Raw genomic sequence first — 22,569 nt, forward strand, 5'->3', positions numbered from 1 at the left:
GTAATTTCTTTTATTTTTTAATAAATAAATAATTTAATTTTTCTTATATTACATTTTAATGTATTAAAATTGAATTAATATTTGGAATGTTAAAAAAAAATTAATTTAATTGAATTATTGATATTAAAAGAAGTTAACTAAAAACAATTACATTTATTTATTTATAATTGTTAATTATTCATTTGAAAAGTTAATAAACATTTAAACTTAAACAAAACAAAATAAAAAATAAAATAAAAACGAAAAGGGGGTTAACCCAGCCCGACAGGGTAGGGTGACGGGCCGGGTTGGGCCAACCAATTCCCATAATTGGCGGGCCTAACCCGGCCTACCATGTGGCGGGTGGGTCAGGAAAACCGCCACTTTGCGGAACCCGTCGTGGGCCGGGTCGGGGCGGGCGGCGGGTTGCTTTTCCACCTCTAGTTACTATGCAGAGCATGGAAAGTTAAAAGAAAATAGAAGGAGTTGATGCCAGCTGAGGGCAGACCCTGTTGAGAAAGCCCAGCCCACAGATGAATGAAGCTCACGTACATTAAACAAAAGGCCCAGAGAAGTTTATGATTTGAACACAAATCACAATACTATTTTACCCTAAAGTTAGCATAACCCAGATAATTCTCAAAAAGCCTAGAATAAGAGCTTTCAATATATATATATATATATAATTATTGATAATTGGGAGTGTTTGGGTTAGCTTGCAAACACTTCAATTAATCCTCTAAAACCTTAGAAGTGCAGTCGGATAAGAGCTTTAGTGGTCACTCCTATTAGGAGTCGAAGGAAATCGAACTCAAGATCTTTAAGTAATACACTCTAAGTTCTAGTTAATCACTCAATCATTGTGGTGATTTGAAATAAATATATTAGTTATTTTTTCTATAATAGCAATTAATGGTACTCTTCTAAGAAATAAAAGTGAGTATTTATAATTAAGTATATAAATTAAGTAGCACACAAGTTTTTGAGTTTTTTTGGAAGAAGTAGAATGAGATGCATGTGAGTGAAAATGAAATGAAGGTTCTATTCTATTGCGCCTCGAAGTGCTAAATAGTTTAGCTTACATCAGAGATTGAGGACCACTTCCGATACCATCCTAAATCCAATATTCAACCACCTTTTCTGTTTTTATGTCTGATTTGCATGCCACGCAAAATTATTGATCAATCACCACACCTTATTATTTTCATAAGAATTCGATCCAAAGAACAAATGTTTATCATCTCATCTTCTAAAGCCCTGAACCTGAAATAATGGTATGCGATATAATGGCTTAAACTATTATCATCAATAGCTCAATTTGCATTAAAAAAAAATAAAAGAATAATACTCGAGAAAGCTAGCTCTTAGTACTTGCTCTGGTGTCTATTTATCAACCACTCACTGCCCACCGGCACCACACTGGACGATTCATGATTCTGCTGAGTGGTGTCTGCCCATACCACATCATATAAAAATATAAAAATGAGATTGGGAGTAACCATAGTTTCAGGATAGAATTGCCAAGTTGTATAAGAATTGGATGAAAATGAGATAGGCTTAGGCTTATCTTAATCTTCCTCGGGAGTTACAATTCCAAACTCTTGTAACCGCTTCTGTCGTCACCCCGTCTGCAACCAGCACCCACCAGGTCCCCCGCCCAATCAAACTTTTTGCTATATTTGTTGACCATGCGGTGCGTTTTAAGAGATAACTGCTAAACTACTGCTTACTTTAGTTTTATCCATTCAATTGGCCTCCTCACCCCACAGGGTGACAAGTAATTCTTTCGTGGATAATTTCTTTACGTGTTTGGTTCTGGGACGACCACATGTTTGAGAGTTAGAGGTTCGACTTGTTCTTAACCGACTGGTTCAGTTGCATGTCGGCAAGTCATCATATTTAACAAAGTTATCAACGATATTATTGCATCATATTATTCTTCTCATAATATTTTAACTCATGGTTGTATTATTTATCTATAAGCTGTTATTTGAATGCTTCATGAAATCTATAAAAATAATATGAAAAATATTTTCGAATATTCTAAGATAATGTTACATATTTAAAAACAGTATAAAATTGAATATTGTAGAATGGTTCATTTTTTCTAAGTAGTCTGAAAAAGGTACTTTTGGGCCGGCCGTATCTAGGTATGTATCAGAAAAAAAAAAAAAAAAAAAAAAAAAAAGATTTATGGAGGAACAAAACAATAAGCCGAGTTGGCAATATATTTGACCTCATTAGTTTCATTGGGCGTAAAATTTTGACCAGGACTCGCAATTATCTGAGGATATATATATTCATCGTGTTCTGTTTTGTAATTTATGGTCTATATTCTTTTTATTTCTATTTTTTTTTTCCAATTTCGGTTTGTGCCGAAAGATAGATGTGTGGCCGGTTCTACTAACTTATTGGATTATTCCTATTTGAAAGCGGGTTCATTTTATGGATGCCATTCACGTTCACTGATGTTAATAGAGTTATAGTAACCAGTTTTGGCGCAGAGCTAAGCTACCTAACAAACGAGAAAATAAATCCGAATACAAAGATTTCAACCCTTTGGTTTGGCTAGAGTCAGCTCATGGATAAGTGAGAAAAAATAACTATAGTGGGAACGGTTTGCTTTAGATTTTTAGATATATTACTCAAGAGGTTTTGAGTTTGAATCCTCACAACTACTTATAAAAGGTAATTATTGAAAGTTTATTTAACTGTTAACTTTAGAGCCTCAGAGAAATAGTCGAAATACACGTAAACTGATATAGACATCGAAAAAAAACTATCATAAAATATTAAAATTTTTCTCGTTCCTAAATTGAGTCAGAAGACTACCATGTGGTTTAATTTTGCATTCATAGAATTAGCTGATAGACGGAGTTCCATCAAATTAGAATTAATCCATCTCCCTCCTTCTCCCCTTGGTCTTAGCTGGCGAGGTCAAGTGCAAATAGTGATCCAACTCGCCTATTCCTAGCTAGATAGACAGCATGAAGATTCATACTGCAGTAGAATAATGATGCAGGAGAATTGAGATATAAATTTTGCAAGACATTTAATGTATTTTAATATGTGTCAAAATGTATATGACTTTCTGTTAGCTAGCAATATATGAAGTTGGCACCTACACTGTGTCACTTCTAAATATTTAATGTACCTTAATATGTGTGAATAATGAATGTACAGCTACACTTTTCAAACGTCAAGACAATGGAAACGAAGAACAGTAATAAAAAAAGGAACAGAAAAACTGAAATCAGTTATAACTTTATATATAAAAAGATGAACAAAAATAGATGACATCATGCAAAATGAAATAAGACAGTAGCAAGTGTGGAAGTGGCACGGGATAGTTTGAGAAATGCCTTTACCTTACGTGCCTGCAAATGCAGCTCCCAAGGAACAAGTTTCAAACATTTTCTGAAGATAACAATTGAAAAAAATTATGACAAAAAGTTAGCTAGGTAGATAAACATAATTGAGGAAAAATAAAGCATGCACAGTGGAATTTTCTTGGAATATGTTTTTTTTTTTTTTTTTTTTTTCCTTATCCACAGAGGCATTGTAATTGTTATCTTCTCTGCCCGCCTTTTGTTATAAATTGAGGAGCTTGGAGGAGCCTTTTGCATGAACCTCTCTTAGTTGTTAAGAGTACATTCGTATTACAAAAGCTTTTCTACCCAAATACCAAAAGTTCTACCATGGCTGCATCTTACTCAGTGCCTTCAATGGTAAGCCTGAGAACAACTTTTCTCATACATTTTCTCTCAGCTTTCTGTTTGTTTCTTTCTTAGAATATATATATATTTTTTTTAAAGTGAAGCTGAACTATATTAATGGTGGTTTTCTTTAACTATGAATTCAAACACTTCTCAGCTGTGCATGCAATGTTTTTAGTTAAAATACTTGATCTTTCTTTGTCGGAGGGTACTTTCAGTTGAATCCATTTTATTTTAAAAAGTGATGTTGAACTAATAAGATCACCCTTGCTTCAGTGACCCACGGCACAATTGTGCTTGTAACTGGTCCTATTCTCTCAGTTTGTGACGCTACTTATGGGTTTCAAAAATGCATACACTAGCGAGAGAGATTTTTACACTCCGCCTCATAATCTGTCTGTCTTTCTCTCAAATATCATTAGTATTTTCAATAGCAGCAAAACTGAAACAATTGTGTTTATTAAAAATACAAGGTATAATTCTTTTCTTTTATGATTTTGGGCTGCACAGAAATCAATGATAATGTTGGCAGAGAAACTTACAATATTTTTTTTTTCTTTGGTTGGTACTTTAATTAGCAGATGCATGAGTACAGAAGTTACAGGAAAAAAGTCGAAAAACTTCATATGTAAAAGCTTTAAGAATTTCTGAAATTTTGCTCTTGCTCTCTGGCTCACTTCTGCAAGTGTCCCAACTGTTTAAAAAAAAAAAAAAGTTATTATAAAGCTTCGCTGTAAATACATATCTTTACAGATATTTAAGGATTTTAACCATGTTTAAAATTCCTATTTTGAAAACTATCTTTAGCCATGACAGGCTAGCTATCTCTCATTAGACTTTAGAGATGATGAATTAAGCACGTTTATTCCTTAGTTAAATCTTTAAGGATCAACAGATGTTTCGGTGACACAAATCGTCGAAGTATTTGGAGAGCAATTCACATATGAAGCACTTTATACAGCCACTTTAAAAATTATTAAACAAATATACACCAAGAGCTCAAATTTGTCATCTCTACAGTAGTTTGTATAGAACAAAGTTCAGCTATCCTGCTAATAATATCGTCAATTAATAATGAGTCAGAATTCTTTTAAGCAGATAATGGAAGAAGAAGGGAGATTTGAAGCAGAAGTTGCAGAGGTGCAAGCGTGGTGGAACACAGAGAGGTTCAAGCTAACCCGGCGACCATATTCGGCAAGAGATGTTGTGGCTCTTCGAGGGACCCTTAGACAAGGTTATGGCTCCAACGAGATGGCCAAAAAGCTATGGAGAACTCTCAAAACACACCAAGGCAATGGCACTGCTTCCAGGACTTTTGGTGCACTTGACCCTGTCCAAGTAACCATGATGGCCAAGCACTTGGACTCCATTTATGTCTCCGGTTGGCAGTGTTCATCCACCCACACTTCAACCAATGAACCTGGTCCAGACCTTGCTGATTACCCCTATGACACTGTTCCAAACAAAGTGGAACATCTTTTCTTTGCTCAGCAATACCATGATAGAAAACAAAAAGAGGCACGCATGAGCATGAGCCGCGAAGAGAGGGCTAGAACCCCTTATGTTGATTACCTCAAGCCAATTATAGCTGATGGTGATACTGGGTTTGGTGGCACTACTGCAACCGTTAAACTTTGCAAACTTTTTGTTGAGCGTGGCGCTGCTGGTGTCCATATTGAGGACCAGTCTTCAGTGACCAAAAAATGTGGTCACATGGCTGGAAAGGTGCTTGTTGCGGTCAGTGAACACATTAATAGGCTTGTGGCTGCGAGGTTACAATTTGATGTTATGGGGGTGGAGACAGTTTTGGTAGCTAGGACTGATGCAGTTGCAGCTAATTTGATTCAAACCAATGTGGACACTAGAGACCATCAGTTCATTCTCGGTGCGACTAATCCAAATCTGAGAGGGAAAGCTTTGGCTCATATTTTGGCAGAAGCAATGGCTGCCGGCAAAACAGGAGCTGACCTTCAAGCCATTGAAGACAATTGGCTGGCAGCGGCTCAGCTCAAGACATTCCCTGAATGTGTTATTGATGCAATCAAGAATATGAATGCTGGTGAGAATGAGAAAAGGAGGATATTGAATGAATGGAAGAACCATTCTAGCTATGATAAGTGTCTGTCCAATGAACAAGGCCGAGAGATTGCTAAGAGATTGGGGCTTAAGAATCTCTTCTGGGACTGGGACTTACCCAGAACTAGAGAAGGATTCTACAGGTTCAAAGGGTCAGTTATGGCTGCAGTTGTTCGCGGCTGGGCTTTTGCTCCTCATGCTGATCTTATTTGGATGGAGACTGCCAGCCCTGACCTGGTTGAGTGCACCAACTTTGCAGAAGGAGTGAAATCAAAGCTCCCGGAGATCATGTTAGCCTATAATCTTTCACCATCTTTCAATTGGGATGCATCAGGAATGACTGATGAACAAATGAAAGATTTCATTCCAAGAATAGCCAGGCTTGGTTACTGTTGGCAGTTCATAACACTAGCAGGTTTCCATGCTGATGCCCTTGTGATTGACACATTTGCTAGAGATTATGCAAGGAGAGGTATGTTGGCTTACGTGGAGAGGATCCAGAGGGAAGAAAGGAACCATGGAGTTGACACACTTGCTCACCAAAAATGGTCAGGTGCAAACTATTATGATAGGTACCTCAAGACTGTCCAGGGAGGCATTTCTTCCACTGCTGCTATGGGCAAAGGCAAGTTAATTAATTATTTCCTATCTACTTCCTATATGTTAAGAATAAATGAAAACATGTTTTGAAAACTCTTGTTGCCGTTACTTGTGCAGGAGTGACGGAAGAGCAATTCAAGGAAAAATGGACTAGCCCAGGGGCAATGAATATTGATGAAGGAAATGTGGTGGTTGCTAAGGCAAGAATGTGAGAAAGCTATTTGGAATTTGAGTATGGTGAAGGGTCTTATTGAGTATTACCCAGATTCTGGATTGCAGAGCTGGGAAGAATAATGTGTTTGTCATAATTCAATATGTGATTGGCGTCATTACTCATTTTGGGCATTTTTTGGCCATATTGTGCTGCTTAGTTCTGTTCTAGCTCTCTTAAGGCCTTTTAGCGAACAAACGTGTTTCTGTATTACTATAATTTGGTTCCTTGTTTCAGATACAATTATTAAGAGTTTTGTTTCCTTTACAATCTTAATCTCACTTATACCTTCAGTTACTGCTAATCCTTTTTACAGCAGAAATCCATAATGTACAGTCTCAATTTAAACTTTAAATACGTGGTCGTATACCGGTACGTGTAACCCGAAAGTTAGTTGGCATAAGTGCGGTCCACGCGGTGCGTTTCGTCTAGGATAAAAGTTAAACGCTGCGTTTAATTAACATATGTCCATGTATCTCTCACTCGTCTCTACAAGTCGCAATCCAGATAAAAGAATGCAGAGAAAAGCTGGATCTGAGTAGCTGAAGACATAAGGCGCGATGATTTGAAGTTACATCACACCTAATCTGGCTTCTAATCACTTTTATTTTCAGGTATGTTTTGCATCTATTTCTATTAACATTTTGGACTGTGTTTTTACAAAAGAATTCAAATTCAATTTCTGGGTTTCTTGGATTTATTTACGCTTATCTAAAGACTATTTCCTGCAGTTGGATCTGTGACTTTTATATGATAATAATTGTGAATATTGGCATTGGTATATCACCTCAAAAGTTGTTCTTCAACAACCCTTTATTAAGAATGAATATCTAGATACTTCATTTCATCACAAACAATGGAAGAAGATGAGTTGGATAGTCTTGCCCGAACTAGTTAGAAGCATTTTCTATAAGGGTATTTGTATTCAGTTCCTGGTAAAGTACAATCAAGTGCTGCTCTAGAAAGTATTTAAAGTGTTTTTCTTTTTAATCTAAAATGTGCATTCCAGGAAACTATCTATCAACTGTAAAGCTTCTACATGTTTTTTTAAGGAAAAAAAAAAGACGTATCTACTACAGCTAGAGACTAAGAAATTGGCATAAAAGTGTTTATTATAGCTTCAAGAACACTTTTAAATGCAAACTTAAACCTACATGACATGGTTGATGAGAGTATCTCTTAGTGCCTATTCACTTTCTGCAGAACGAAGGTGATTAAATTGGAGAAAAATAAGTGTGTTGCTGGGTGAGTGACAGGATAAGGGACATAATTCAAATGCAAACAATTGATAAGTTGGTTTAAGTGCCTTCCAATGATGCAGCAGAAATCACTTGCGAATTTCTGGTCAAAAGAGCTTCAGTAAATATAATCTTAGATTGTTAAGGTGTTCTCCTTATTTTATCTTTTCATATGTTTGTTTCCCAGAATGTGCATTAATATTCACTTCCTTCCTACCTTAGACTTTTATGTTTGGCAGTTTCCAGGTGTTTTTGTGTACTTTATGCTAATTTTTCCTACCATGGGTTTTTTACACTCTGGAACCTTCCCAATGTAAGTTCCTTTCTTCTAAATCAAATTGGCTTGTAAGTTTATCAAATAACTACATGCATAAGCTTGATATGAAAAGCAACTGGCAAATGATATTTCCTCGTAGAATACCTTCTCAAGTTCTCTGCAAGTTTATACAAATCTAGAATTATATAGAAGTGAAGTAGCTATTTTAGGAGTAAAAATTTGGCTTTCCAATGTAACAAGCTACTAATTAACAGAAGAAAGGAGGCGATCTAGAAGAATAATGTTGCAAGCTCATTGGTCATGTGTGGCATGTCATTATTCGAGTGGCTATTGTAAAAAGGAGAAGTTCATAATCCAATTTTCTAAATTCACATTTATTTTAAGATTAAAGTGTTTTTTGCAGAAAACATGATATTGATATGAACATGAAAAGTGTGTTTTTCTCTAAAACATACTCTTATTTCTGCTTTTGCAAATTGAATTCTTGGATTGAAATGTGGTACATGATGGTGTATGTGTGGAAAAGTGCAGTGGGGGTGCTAGCAATAATATTTCTGAAAGCATAGTGCTTTACAATATATCCAATATTTTATAATGCTCTATATTTATGAAACTCTTTTCAGCTGATATGAGTAGATAAGTGGCACAGGATGCTGAAGATGCAACAATAACCTTAGTGTCAGGTGGAGCAATGGTGGTGTAAATCAGGATAGTGTATAAAGAAAAACAACCTTATAGAAAGTCTATGGATGAAGTCTGACTCCTACTGAGATTTATTAGAGAAGCTTGTCACAGTGATTCTAACTTCGTTCAACCTTTATTTACTTCTTGCTATGCTACCTTTCTCTTCTTTCAATGTTTTGTGGCAATTTACATCACTTAGAGTGTAGAAAAAATTCATGACTCACCTCAAGAGTTTGCGGCCCCTCCAACCCGTACCTTATAGCCTCTGCTATGTTTGCCTGTAATCAATAATTAAGCATATAGCTGTTTCATAAATAAAATTATGATGATGAGAAGAGCAGTTAATGGCGCCTGTCTTGCAATCGTGGAATCTTTGCATTATTTATAATTGAGTCTCAAACGATAGAATACAGAAAGCGAATAAATTTGAGGGGGGAAAAAAAGCACTCTACAGTAAATTTTAATCCAAGTGGATTATGTAACAGAAGATTAACATTGGGAGATTGAATTTACTTCTTTTTCCAAGGTTTCAAAATGGAGAGTACGATGATAATTGCAATAACCAGGAGCAAGATAATGGCAATCATCATGCATTTTCTTGACTTCTTCTGCAAGCTCTTTGCCACGCGGAGAGCATCTGTACCCATGTTAACATGGTCCACCGCATTTGTCACCTGCAACAAAGGGATCGTTATTGCTTATGTGAGAAGCTGTGGTGTTGCTTTTCGTAAAGCATTTAACAGCACTTAGAGAAATATTCATAAGGTGTTTCAGTTGGAAGCAATAATCAAGTGTGGCACACACTCACACAAAGGATCACAAATGCAACAATGAAGTGCTTTTAGATGGAAACGATGCAAAGCAATGCTCAGCAAAAGCCCAAACTGTGGCAGGTCCTCAAACAAAGCACTTGGAGCCTGTTGTGCGAACACAATATTTTTTTCCTCTGGTGGTTGTCAATGTCGTGACGTAATTGGATTAATTTCACCATCTGCTGTCTCAAATGCGAAAATAAATATAACAATGATTTTTTTTTCTTACAAGTCAAAAAATTGAATCAATACACCCAGGTAAAACTTATTCAAAATTTATGTAAAATAATTATTATGTTTTTTATTTTTTCTCTGCTTGTATGACTCGATTGTAAATTTTATATTGTTCTATATATAAATGCAATTTCGAAGAAAATATGCAGGATTTTATTTCAACAAAGTCAAAATGAATTCAAATGCAATAAAATTATAAGACCAATGTTTCTCTTTCTATGTAAAGGCTAATTGTCTATTCCTACTCAGTCTGGTAGAATGAAGTAGAACTAATGCAAATTACTACCTTGTACATTATACAATTTCCTTTTTCTTAAATTTGACAAATAAAACTCACCATCTAAACTTAATATAATCTATGACCTCACCCTTTTGGATGCCATTACATCCTAAAAACCATCACAAATTAAGACGGTTTTGTTCTTCTATAGTTCTATTACTTACGTTGGAAAACTCTTGGTATCCATTTAACCATGACACAGCTTTGTAATTTTTAATTTTTGCTATATTCAGTCCAACTTTAACTAATGCTAAGGACTACGAGACAACAACAAAAAAGGGAGAACAAAAATGAATTTGAATTCCCATGAAGAATTCAACTTCATTTTAGTTCTATTTTATTTAGTCTTACTTTTCTCTCTTTTTTTTTTTTCTAGGCAAATGCAAAGGACATAAGGGCAGCTAAAATTGCAGTATCTAATATCTACGAGTTTAGCAAATCAAATAAAAAGCTTCGGCAGAAATTTTTCATTGAGGGAAATATAAGTGTTCCAAAACCCTAAATTAAACCACACCACCACCAAGAAACCAAATCTTACCCCAAAAAACGAAAATATAAAAAAAAAAATTAAAAAGAAAAAGCAAAGAAAGAAAACCACATCGAAGAGGTTTTGGCACACTAGTAAGACAAACACTTCCCAACTAATTACTAGTATCATATAGTCAAGCAACAGAAGGGGCATTCAAGCATTGCCACTCTTCCATGGTTTCAGGACACCAACAACTATAACAGCTACTATAATCAGGAGAATTAGAATGGCAATGCACATCCATTTTCGGGAATTCTTCTGGAGTCTCTTTGCATTTTGAAGTGCACTTGTCCCTGATTGGACGCTACTGACTGCATTTGCAACCTGAACCAGATTTCTGTTAACACAAGCAACCAAGCACAATGCAAACAGATGCACACACATGCATAGCCACCAAAAAGGATCTGACAGTAAAATCGAACCTGGCTTTCAATGTTGTCTAAAATCTCTCCTTGAGCCTCAACTAATACCGCCATATCAAGGTAAACCTGGAAAATAACATGATCAGACTAGACAAGTTGATAGGATAGTCAAGGTTTAGTCCAGGTGCAGAAGTACCTGCTGCAAATCAAGAAGCTTTTTCTCAATTTCCTTGACAGCATCATGTCTCTCCTGGATTTCTTCCAATGTATTCAGAACCTGCAACCACGTTCAGGACATATTAGTAAAGAAAGGGTCCCTATAGAAGATTGTGCATTCCTGACCAAAATGAAGCAGAGGCACAAAGTTGGGAGCTGTGCACGATTGATGAACTTTGAGTTTGTAGGATGTTTCTATTGTGAAGATGAGAAACCATCATCTCATTTGATGCCACTCAGGAGAAAAAAGATATCTGCTTGTCCAAACAGACATTTTCAGAACTTTACTACATTCTTGCTTCTATTCATTTTGCTTGTATGACCTGATATTCAAATTTGATGCTGTACCACACTTCAAAATTCAATGTCACTCCTACCAAATGCTTCAATCATCAATAACCATCAACCTTCTTCCAGTAACATGGATGAAAATCATATTTTGAAATATTTAATTTAATTGATCCGATACCAGTAATTTTAGTTAAGCTGTATCCATTTCAAAAGAAAAAGAACAAGAATAATTAACCAATTAAGAAACTCTTGCATTTAAATTCTAAGGCCACAACTTAGGATACAAGCAAATACCAGTGAACATTAGAATTCTGTCACAGATCAAAATTGCACCATTCTTGAGCTACAATTTGCAGGATTCAAAAAATTTCCAGAGAACATTTAATTAAAATATTAAAAGGGGTATACCTGTCCTCGTCCTTGCTCTTGAATTGCCTTCTGGAAGATTTGCTCACTATTTCCAGTTTCGATCAGGTTGTCAATTGTCTAAAACAGAAATTAAACCTTTTGCCAGTTATGATAACATCCATAACCATTAGAGCTGAAATTATAATTCTAGGATTGAGGCTGACCTCTTCGTCTGGTCTGGATCCCGTCACTGTTCAATCATAAATATCAAATACAAGTGCAATGAATATAAATTCCTTCATTTAGAAAAGATAAATTACCATAATGCCAATATATATATTTGTACTTAGAAATTGATAAACATTTCTACTTTTATTTTGTAAGCCAAGTATTCAAACCTGTAATGACCCTTCTCTCCACAACCTCACGATACTCGTCTTGGATCCTTTGTCTTAGTGTCTAAAACATTATAGCACAATGAGAAGACAAGGAAGAAACTCAGTACAGACAAGGAATAGTGTAATATTTAGATCTACCTGAAACTCTGTCAGTATTTCCTTGAACTTCTTGGTCAAGGCACTGCAATTCAAACAGATAATTTTACCATCAATTTGCTACTGTCAATAAGACCTAAGCAGTATATAAAAGTTACTCCATGACGCACTTTGTGACATTCATCCTCGATCTGTCAACACTTGTTCCCTTTTCACACCCAGGTTTCTGCCGATTAGCCAAGTTCTGATGATGAACATCAAGGAATTAGCATATAAACTTTAAAAACCTAGCTATTGGCAGGAGACGTGATGGTAGTTAAGGAAACAATGAATGGAGTATTACCTCTCTGTTTATTGCTTCTAGTTTTGCTTTGACATTTCGTGCAATCTTTCCCACTTCATCGATATCTTTCTCCATTCGCTTCTTGATAGCTGTAATTAGATTTGATACAAAAGAGAAAGCAAAAAGGAACATTAGATGTGAATAGCAAGCTCAGAGAGAGTTACCTATATATACGCAAAACATCTCTCGGATTAGTTTATGGCCAAGGCTTTAAATCTCATTTCATATGTATAACTAGACAAACACTAAACCAACACCATCAATCACCTAGCAACTAGTTATGGTGCACAATGAGGCTTGCAACTTACTCATGGTGAATCTATAATGGAACACAACAAGGAAATTCCGTTTGTGTGTGATAAAACATATAAGTATATAATTAACTACCTTTCATTGCAGATGCTTTTGTTACGGACTTTGACTCCTCATTTGCATCCTGTGAAAAGTTAATACCTAAAAATGTTAAAAGTAAATTATGCCAATCATCTATAAAGTTTCTTGACATGAGATTAAGGCAGCAATAAAATTCTGTATCACAGTGGTCTACTCTGTGCAATGGTCCAGTGAGGAGGAATTTTGAGTTTTAGTATCAGAATAGCAGACGCGTACCTTTTAAACTTGGTTTCTTTATCAGCTAAGCCAATAAGATAGCCGCTCAGATACAGCATTAATAAAATAGAATGATGATTATAAAACATTACAATACGAAATCTTCAATATGTAGGAAGAACCTATTTTAAACCTAGAACCAGTCAGAGCCTGAAACATCTGGACCAGAAACCAGATATCTCATCTGCTCGGTGGATGAGCGCTAAGAGTACACAAGTCCATCCTTACACAACACAACATGTTATCATTTCTAATCTAGTTAAATACTTAATGACTAGAGGATCATTTAGAGTTTCAATTCAGTTATCAGTAACTGTTTCAAACATTTATTCTTCCCTCTTCGTTTTTAACTATTGGACATCAGGCAGCTGAACAGAAACTTGAAGAAATTAACAAAATATCACCCCAATAATTCTTGTCAGGTTCAATTCTTCTTTTAGCTAAAATATTCCAGGCCAAGTAACATATAGGATCATTAAAGATAAAGAAGTTAAATCATGTAGAGCATGATAAATCATATGTTGTAGACATATTTTCTCGAAACAAGGAGTTGATGGGATAACATGGAAGCTAAAAGGTTTTCCTTAAAGCTATATTATAAGCACTACCATCTAAGCCAAAATTGTCCTACATCTGTGATACATTTTTTTACAAAATATCACTAATAGCTGTCTCACTGCAAACTATAAACAAAGACTTGGATAAGCATCATACACACCTTCAGTTTCTTAAGCAGGCCAGAGAGCTTGTCAACCTGTTTTTCAACCTCTTGCATCTAAATTACAAACAGCAGAACCAGAAAAAACATAATTAGAGAAAAGAAAACCCAAAAAAAAAAAAAAAAGGCAAGTTGCCAAAGATAGAAATCTTCAAGTGACGAAAAACATGACTACGATGCACCTGCTTATTGAAAGCCTCCATTCCCATATCAGAATTACTCCTCGGAACTTGCATTCCCATTTCGATATCATTATCTCTGGAAGGCTGGCCTTTGGCATCGCCAACAAACGAGTCCTAATACATGGCAAAGATTTGTAAATTTTATATTGTTCTATATATAAATGCAATTTCGAAGAAAATATGCAGGATTTTATTTCAACAAAGTCAAAATGAATTCAAATGCAATAAAATTATAAGACCAATGTTTCTCTTTCTATGTAAAGGCTAATTGTCTATTCCTACTCAGTCTGGTAGAATGAAGTAGAACTAATGCAAATTACTACCTTGTACATTATACAATTTCCTTTTTCTTAAATTTGACAAATAAAACTCACCATCTAAACTTAATATAATCTATGACCTCACCCTTTTGGATGCCATTACATCCTAAAAACCATCACAAATTAAGACGGTTTTGTTCTTCTATAGTTCTATTACTTACGTTGGAAAACTCTTGGTATCCATTTAACCATGACACAGCTTTGTAATTTTTAATTTTTGCTATATTCAGTCCAACTTTAACTAATGCTAAGGACTACGAGACAACAACAAAAAAGGGAGAACAAAAATGAATTTGAATTCCCATGAAGAATTCAACTTCATTTTAGTTCTATTTTATTTAGTCTTACTTTTCTCTCTTTTTTTTTTTTCTAGGCAAATGCAAAGGACATAAGGGCAGCTAAAATTGCAGTATCTAATATCTACGAGTTTAGCAAATCAAATAAAAAGCTTCGGCAGAAATTTTTCATTGAGGGAAATATAAGTGTTCCAAAACCCTAAATTAAACCACACCACCACCAAGAAACCAAATCTTACCCCAAAAAACGAAAATATAAAAAAAAAAATTAAAAAGAAAAAGCAAAGAAAGAAAACCACATCGAAGAGGTTTTGGCACACTAGTAAGACAAACACTTCCCAACTAATTACTAGTATCATATAGTCAAGCAACAGAAGGGGCATTCAAGCATTGCCACTCTTCCATGGTTTCAGGACACCAACAACTATAACAGCTACTATAATCAGGAGAATTAGAATGGCAATGCACATCCATTTTCGGGAATTCTTCTGGAGTCTCTTTGCATTTTGAAGTGCACTTGTCCCTGATTGGACGCTACTGACTGCATTTGCAACCTGAACCAGATTTCTGTTAACACAAGCAACCAAGCACAATGCAAACAGATGCACACACATGCATAGCCACCAAAAAGGATCTGACAGTAAAATCGAACCTGGCTTTCAATGTTGTCTAAAATCTCTCCTTGAGCCTCAACTAATACCGCCATATCAAGGTAAACCTGGAAAATAACATGATCAGACTAGACAAGTTGATAGGATAGTCAAGGTTTAGTCCAGGTGCAGAAGTACCTGCTGCAAATCAAGAAGCTTTTTCTCAATTTCCTTGACAGCATCATGTCTCTCCTGGATTTCTTCCAATGTATTCAGAACCTGCAACCACGTTCAGGACATATTAGTAAAGAAAGGGTCCCTATAGAAGATTGTGCATTCCTGACCAAAATGAAGCAGAGGCACAAAGTTGGGAGCTGTGCACGATTGATGAACTTTGAGTTTGTAGGATGTTTCTATTGTGAAGATGAGAAACCATCATCTCATTTGATGCCACTCAGGAGAAAAAAGATATCTGCTTGTCCAAACAGACATTTTCAGAACTTTACTACATTCTTGCTTCTATTCATTTTGCTTGTATGACCTGATATTCAAATTTGATGCTGTACCACACTTCAAAATTCAATGTCACTCCTACCAAATGCTTCAATCATCAATAACCATCAACCTTCTTCCAGTAACATGGATGAAAATCATATTTTGAAATATTTAATTTAATTGATCCGATACCAGTAATTTTAGTTAAGCTGTATCCATTTCAAAAGAAAAAGAACAAGAATAATTAACCAATTAAGAAACTCTTGCATTTAAATTCTAAGGCCACAACTTAGGATACAAGCAAATACCAGTGAACATTAGAATTCTGTCACAGATCAAAATTGCACCATTCTTGAGCTACAATTTGCAGGATTCAAAAAATTTCCAGAGAACATTTAATTAAAATATTAAAAGGGGTATACCTGTCCTCGTCCTTGCTCTTGAATTGCCTTCTGGAAGATTTGCTCACTATTTCCAGTTTCGATCAGGTTGTCAATTGTCTAAAACAGAAATTAAACCTTTTGCCAGTTATGATAACATCCATAACCATTAGAGCTGAAATTATAATTCTAGGATTGAGGCTGACCTCTTCGTCTGGTCTGGATCCCGTCACTGTTCAATCATAAATATCAAATACAAGTGCAATGAATATAAATTCCTTCATTTAGAAAAGATAAATTACCATAATGCCAATATATATATTTGTACTTAGAAATTGATAAACATTTCTACTTTTATTTTGTAAGCCAAGTATTCAAACCTGTAATGACCCTTCTCTCCACAACCTCACGATACTCGTCTTGGATCCTTTGTCTTAGTGTCTAAAACATTATAGCACAATGAGAAGACAAGGAAGAAACTCAGTACAGACAAGGAATAGTGTAATATTTAGATCTACCTGAAACTCTGTCAGTATTTCCTTGAACTTCTTGGTCAAGGCACTGCAATTCAAACAGATAATTTTACCATCAATTTGCTACTGTCAATAAGACCTAAGCAGTATATAAAAGTTACTCCATGACGCACTTTGTGACATTCATCCTCGATCTGTCAACACTTGTTCCCTTTTCACACCCAGGTTTCTGCCGATTAGCCAAGTTCTGATGATGAACATCAAGGAATTAGCATATAAACTTTAAAAACCTAGCTATTGGCAGGAGACGTGATGGTAGTTAAGGAAACAATGAATGGAGTATTACCTCTCTGTTTATTGCTTCTAGTTTTGCTTTGACATTTCGTGCAATCTTTCCCACTTCATCGATATCTTTCTCCATTCGCTTCTTGATAGCTGTAATTAGATTTGATACAAAAGAGAAAGCAAAAAGGAACATTAGATGTGAATAGCAAGCTCAGAGAGAGTTACCTATATATACGCAAAACATCTCTCGGATTAGTTTATGGCCAAGGCTTTAAATCTCATTTCATATGTATAACTAGACAAACACTAAACCAACACCATCAATCACCTAGCAACTAGTTATGGTGCACAATGAGGCTTGCAACTTACTCATGGTGAATCTATAATGGAACACAACAAGGAAATTCCGTTTGTGTGTGATAAAACATATAAGTATATAATTAACTACCTTTCATTGCAGATGCTTTTGTTACGGACTTTGACTCCTCATTTGCATCCTGTGAAAAGTTAATACCTAAAAATGTTAAAAGTAAATTATGCCAATCATCTATAAAGTTTCTTGACATGAGATTAAGGCAGCAATAAAATTCTGTATCACAGTGGTCTACTCTGTGCAATGGTCCAGTGAGGAGGAATTTTGAGTTTTAGTATCAGAATAGCAGACGCGTACCTTTTAAACTTGGTTTCTTTATCAGCTAAGCCAATAAGATAGCCGCTCAGATACAGCATTAATAAAATAGAATGATGATTATAAAACATTACAATACGAAATCTTCAATATGTAGGAAGAACCTATTTTAAACCTAGAACCAGTCAGAGCCTGAAACATCTGGACCAGAAACCAGATATCTCATCTGCTCGGTGGATGAGCGCTAAGAGTACACAAGTCCATCCTTACACAACACAACATGTTATCATTTCTAATCTAGTTAAATACTTAATGACTAGAGGATCATTTAGAGTTTCAATTCAGTTATCAGTAACTGTTTCAAACATTTATTCTTCCCTCTTCGTTTTTAACTATTGGACATCAGGCAGCTGAACAGAAACTTGAAGAAATTAACAAAATATCACCCCAATAATTCTTGTCAGGTTCAATTCTTCTTTTAGCTAAAATATTCCAGGCCAAGTAACATATAGGATCATTAAAGATAAAGAAGTTAAATCATGTAGAGCATGATAAATCATATGTTGTAGACATATTTTCTCGAAACAAGGAGTTGATGGGATAACATGGAAGCTAAAAGGTTTTCCTTAAAGCTATATTATAAGCACTACCATCTAAGCCAAAATTGTCCTACATCTGTGATACATTTTTTTACAAAATATCACTAATAGCTGTCTCACTGCAAACTATAAACAAAGACTTGGATAAGCATCATACACACCTTCAGTTTCTTAAGCAGGCCAGAGAGCTTGTCAACCTGTTTTTCAACCTCTTGCATCTAAATTACAAACAGCAGAACCAGAAAAAACATAATTAGAGAAAAGAAAACCCAAAAAAAAAAAAAAAAGGCAAGTTGCCAAAGATAGAAATCTTCAAGTGACGAAAAACATGACTACGATGCACCTGCTTATTGAAAGCCTCCATTCCCATATCAGAATTACTCCTCGGAACTTGCATTCCCATTTCGATATCATTATCTCTGGAAGGCTGGCCTTTGGCATCGCCAACAAACGAGTCCTAATACATGGCAAAATTATACAAAATTCTGTTAGAAAATCAAAAGAACTCCTAAGTCCAAGTATTCAATCTAAAGACTTCATAGCTATGTTACAGTAGGCCTTGTTGAGATCCTCAGAAAAGTTGTAAGAAAAGAAACTGAAATATCTCCAGGCAACAAAGCATACCACAAAAACTGTTGGTCACTATTTGGATGTATTTTCAATCTTTAAGAAACCAAAACAAACGCTAATTGCTATTCTTTTTTCTCTGTTTCCTCAGCAACAAACAAAAGCGTAAGAAGAAATATCACAAACACACGAGAAGCATCAAACAATTACTTTAAGTAAGCATCATCATATCAGTTCCCGACCCCAAAATTCAAATTAAGCAAACAATTCACCATCAAACCGAAGTAAAAAAACAAACTGAAACAAAGCGAAAAAAAAGGAATTAAATTACAGTTTCAAAATCAGGACTGATACACAGGCCACAATTTACAACTAAAAATCAAGAATACCCAGAAAAGAAAAGCAAAGAAAATTACCGTAAGCAAGTCGTTCATGTTGGTCAAAGCAATGAAAAAGAGAAAGACGCCAGTAAGTCCTAAATGGAGGTTTGTGTTATTAAATGTTAATGTTAATAGTTGTTTACTTTACTATGTTTGGCCGGCGTTTTAATTAATTGTATTAATCAAATTATATTAAGTTATTAACAAAGACGTTACACAAAAACATGTTTCTTGTAATAATCAACAGTTAATGTTTTGTTCTTTTTATCATTATTTTATATCCATGTTTCATGAACTTGTCAAAACTGGATGAGATTGATCTTTTATTCTTTGTCAAAAGCATGTCGCGTCATGTGGTTGCATGTTAAAAAGAAAGTTGTGTTTACTCCAAATAATAATTATGTGCACCTGAAATTTCTGTTAAATATTTTTTACATTGAAGTTAAAAGGTTTTATATTATATTTGGATAATTAATAATATGATTATATTAATCTAATATTACCAATAAAATTAATTGATTTTTTTTTTTTTTTAGATTTTACATTAGAAAACAAGAGATCTTCACGATATAGGAGATTTCATGTAGATTGTGAACAATGGAGGATGTATAAATGAATTTTAATATTTATATATGAGTTTTATTATTATTTTTACTATTTCTCAAACCAAATGTTATGATAAGATTACTTCAAGAAGTTGATTGAAGCTTATTCATTCTAAAATTAATTGAAATAATGTTTGTTTGGATTAAGACTAAATAACCTGGATTTACAATTACATGCTTTTTTATTTATTTTATTATATTACGTCTTGCTCCCATTTAATACTTTTACTGAATTTATTGAATAATTGTTCACATGAATTATTATGTCTAATTAAAACCCTTCAAACATATTATTATTATGTAAATAATTCACTGAATTATTTTGTATGTTTTAAAAAAAAAAAAATTATTGATATATTCTGTTGATTTGAGATTGAAAGATGGACCTATGGTTAGACCAAGTAGTTATAAAGACAACTGCAGGCCCAATGGGCAATTTGTTTATATAGCTTTTTATATGAAGCCCACTCAACGATCACAATCAATCAATAATAATAATATTAATGGGTAAATTACTTAAACAATTAATAAAAATGATGATGTTTTATATGAATATTTACTTAAACAATAATTCACTAGCATGATATTTATGTTGTACGGTAAATCTTCTAAATTAATTATCAATTTATTACCCTAAAATTAATTTTCATTATATTTTTAAATATATATTCTTTAAGTATGATCAGATATATCACAACTTTAAAGAATGAAATTGAAAAATGTTCCTGATGTATAAACAAATATTTCAAATTACTGCATGCACATGCCGAAATGGAGGACAAATTAATTGATTACATATATTGGGTATGAATGGAATTTTGTAGCCATATGCATTGTCTGCTTATACAGCAGGCTAATTCAAAAGCCGTTGTTGAACCTTAGGCCACACAAAAGCATCGCTATAATTTTGTATTCAACTCCCTAGACTATTAAAATGAAATATAGAATGATACAACTGTTGATCTTGTTTAAATACAACTCTTGCACAGCTAATCCCAAACAGCAATTAATCTTCATAGTGATAATTAATCAGCTGATGTCGTGTGAAAGTATGGCCAATGCCAAAACTTCCCGAAAAGGTCTCAAAATATGCGGTATCGTGACAGCAATTTTCATAGCTATACTAGTGATTGTTATCACAACATTGTCACTTACCATCTTCAAGCCTAAGGATCCTGACATCACTGCAAACCCAGTAGGTCTGAGAAATATTTCATTCTCTTCACTAAATGTTACAATAGACATGATGGTCACCATTGACAATCGTAACTATGGAAGCTTCAAGTTCCAGAACTCCACAGCTTATATCAACTACCGTGGAGATATTGTAGCTGAAGTTCCACTTGAAGAGGAATTAGTGCCTGCGCGAGGCAAGATTAATATAACTACTTCTGCAGTTATTGAGGCGGAAAAGTTAATAACAAATCCTAACTTTTGGAATGATGTTGAAGCTGGAAGCTTGAATATGACCTCAACAGCCACGTTGCATGGGCAAGTGAAAGTGTTTAAGATCTTCAAGCTGCATGCAAGGACTGTTAGTATCTGTAGCATCACTATTTGGATCGACACCCAGAGTCTGGAATCTAAATGCAGGTCCAAAATCAAGTTATAATCCAGACATTGAGATGTATCTAAACAGATTAGGATTAATATTTAAATGGTCAGTCGCATATTTAGATTTTTTCAGTCTTCACTCGTTGATCTTGATCATGTACTTACAGTTGAAAAACCAGAAAGAGAGTAAAAAGAAAAGTTGGAATCCATTTGAGATATTTTTAGAGAAGTAAAATTGAGAGCTTGAAATTACCAGTGAAGCCAAAAGAGTTTAAATACAATAATGGTAGTTTCTTTATGATAAAATGGAATTGGTTATTGATTGATAACTGACAAATTAGTAATCAGAAGCAACAGACGGACCAAATTAGAGAATAAAGGACATAAGAACCAGATAGTACAATTGCTGACCAAAGAAAAAGGAATACTTAAAATCTGGAGAAAGGGCTTGCTATTAAATCATAACTCATAATCACGAATCCTGAGATGATCAGGAGAATTGAGACACAGAAATTTGTTTGGTGGGCCTGTGTATATATATACATATTAAGCAAGAAACAAAAATTTGAGTAACGTTAACCCGTTTTAATCATTGGATTTAACAATAACTTTTCCCTTAAGCAATCCGTAATTCATTCCTCATCATACTAAGTGTTCCACAGCAACTGGAAATCCCAGTAAATTAAACAATGAAGATCATTTGTATATATTCTATGATATGGGGCCACTTATTATTTTCATCAGTGAAACATTTGAAATTGATAATAAATGTAAAGTGATTGTGAGGAGCTAGTTATTAACATATCCATCTGATATTATAGTGGGAGTTTTCCAACCATGGTCCATGGAAATTATTTCATGAACGATTGAAGAGACAGCCTTTATTAATATTGGTCCTGATCAAAAGACAACATATTTATTAAATTATGTGCTTAATTAATGGGACGTTTTTCATGAATAGAATTGGTTGGATGTTACGCTCAGGGTCAGGGACAAACGACATTTATACTGTGTTTGCAACTGATTCATTTTTTGGTGATATACAAGTTTTATATAACCAAAACGCCCCCTTTTTTATATGAATTTTTTTTAATGTTTGACTTAAAAACATAAATAAAAGTACGTATTCAATTTTTATTAGAAAAATACTTTAACACTTTTTCTAAAGTATTTAAGAAGGATTGCTAATTATTTTTAA

At 34.4% G+C, this 22,569-nt stretch overlaps 4 protein-coding genes across 5 annotated transcripts; 2 read left to right on the top strand and 2 right to left on the bottom strand.

Annotated features, from left to right (window-relative positions):
• The first annotated feature begins 3,632 nt into the window (after window positions 1-3,632).
• On the top strand, window positions 3,633-6,760 carry LOC116136933 (isocitrate lyase). Its single transcript, XM_031422611.1, has 3 exons — window positions 3,633-3,707; window positions 4,794-6,396; window positions 6,489-6,760. The coding sequence occupies exons 1-3, from the start codon at window positions 3,678-3,680 to the stop codon at window positions 6,581-6,583; spliced, it is 1,728 nt and encodes a 575-aa protein (XP_031278471.1). The 5' UTR covers window positions 3,633-3,677; the 3' UTR covers window positions 6,584-6,760.
• Window positions 6,761-9,126: 2,366 nt separating this feature from the next.
• LOC116136935 (syntaxin-132-like) lies at window positions 9,127-14,311 on the bottom strand. 2 transcript variants are annotated; one of them, XM_031422613.1, is made up of 12 exons: window positions 14,200-14,311; window positions 14,018-14,074; window positions 13,078-13,126; window positions 12,691-12,779; window positions 12,518-12,591; window positions 12,390-12,432; window positions 12,252-12,312; window positions 12,078-12,103; window positions 11,914-11,991; window positions 11,195-11,275; window positions 11,059-11,124; window positions 9,127-9,455 (listed from the first exon to the last, which is right to left on the bottom strand). In XM_031422613.1, the coding sequence occupies exons 1-12, from the start codon at window positions 14,257-14,259 to the stop codon at window positions 9,291-9,293; spliced, it is 849 nt and encodes a 282-aa protein (XP_031278473.1). In that variant the 5' UTR covers window positions 14,260-14,311; the 3' UTR covers window positions 9,127-9,290. The 2 variants fall into 2 exon arrangements, with proteins under 2 accessions (XP_031278473.1, XP_031278472.1); XM_031422612.1 differs by lacking the exon at window positions 9,127-9,455 and adding an exon at window positions 10,547-10,960.
• Window positions 14,312-14,955: 644 nt separating this feature from the next.
• LOC116137106 (syntaxin-132-like) lies at window positions 14,956-19,385 on the bottom strand. Its single transcript, XM_031422796.1, has 13 exons — window positions 19,249-19,385; window positions 18,609-18,722; window positions 18,427-18,483; window positions 17,487-17,535; window positions 17,100-17,188; window positions 16,927-17,000; window positions 16,799-16,841; window positions 16,661-16,721; window positions 16,487-16,512; window positions 16,323-16,400; window positions 15,604-15,684; window positions 15,468-15,533; window positions 14,956-15,369 (listed from the first exon to the last, which is right to left on the bottom strand). The coding sequence occupies exons 1-13, from the start codon at window positions 19,264-19,266 to the stop codon at window positions 15,199-15,201; spliced, it is 927 nt and encodes a 308-aa protein (XP_031278656.1). The 5' UTR covers window positions 19,267-19,385; the 3' UTR covers window positions 14,956-15,198.
• Window positions 19,386-20,868: 1,483 nt separating this feature from the next.
• On the top strand, window positions 20,869-21,429 carry LOC116137084 (late embryogenesis abundant protein At1g64065-like). The gene has a single exon (XM_031422773.1). The coding sequence runs from the start codon at window positions 20,869-20,871 to the stop codon at window positions 21,427-21,429; it is 561 nt and encodes a 186-aa protein (XP_031278633.1).
• The last annotated feature ends 1,140 nt before the right edge of the window (window positions 21,430-22,569 follow it).

Source organism: Pistacia vera, unplaced genomic scaffold (assembly GCF_008641045.1).
Source record: "Pistacia vera cultivar Batoury unplaced genomic scaffold, PisVer_v2 Contig320, whole genome shotgun sequence".
Classification (NCBI taxonomy): domain Eukaryota; kingdom Viridiplantae; phylum Streptophyta; class Magnoliopsida; order Sapindales; family Anacardiaceae; genus Pistacia; species Pistacia vera.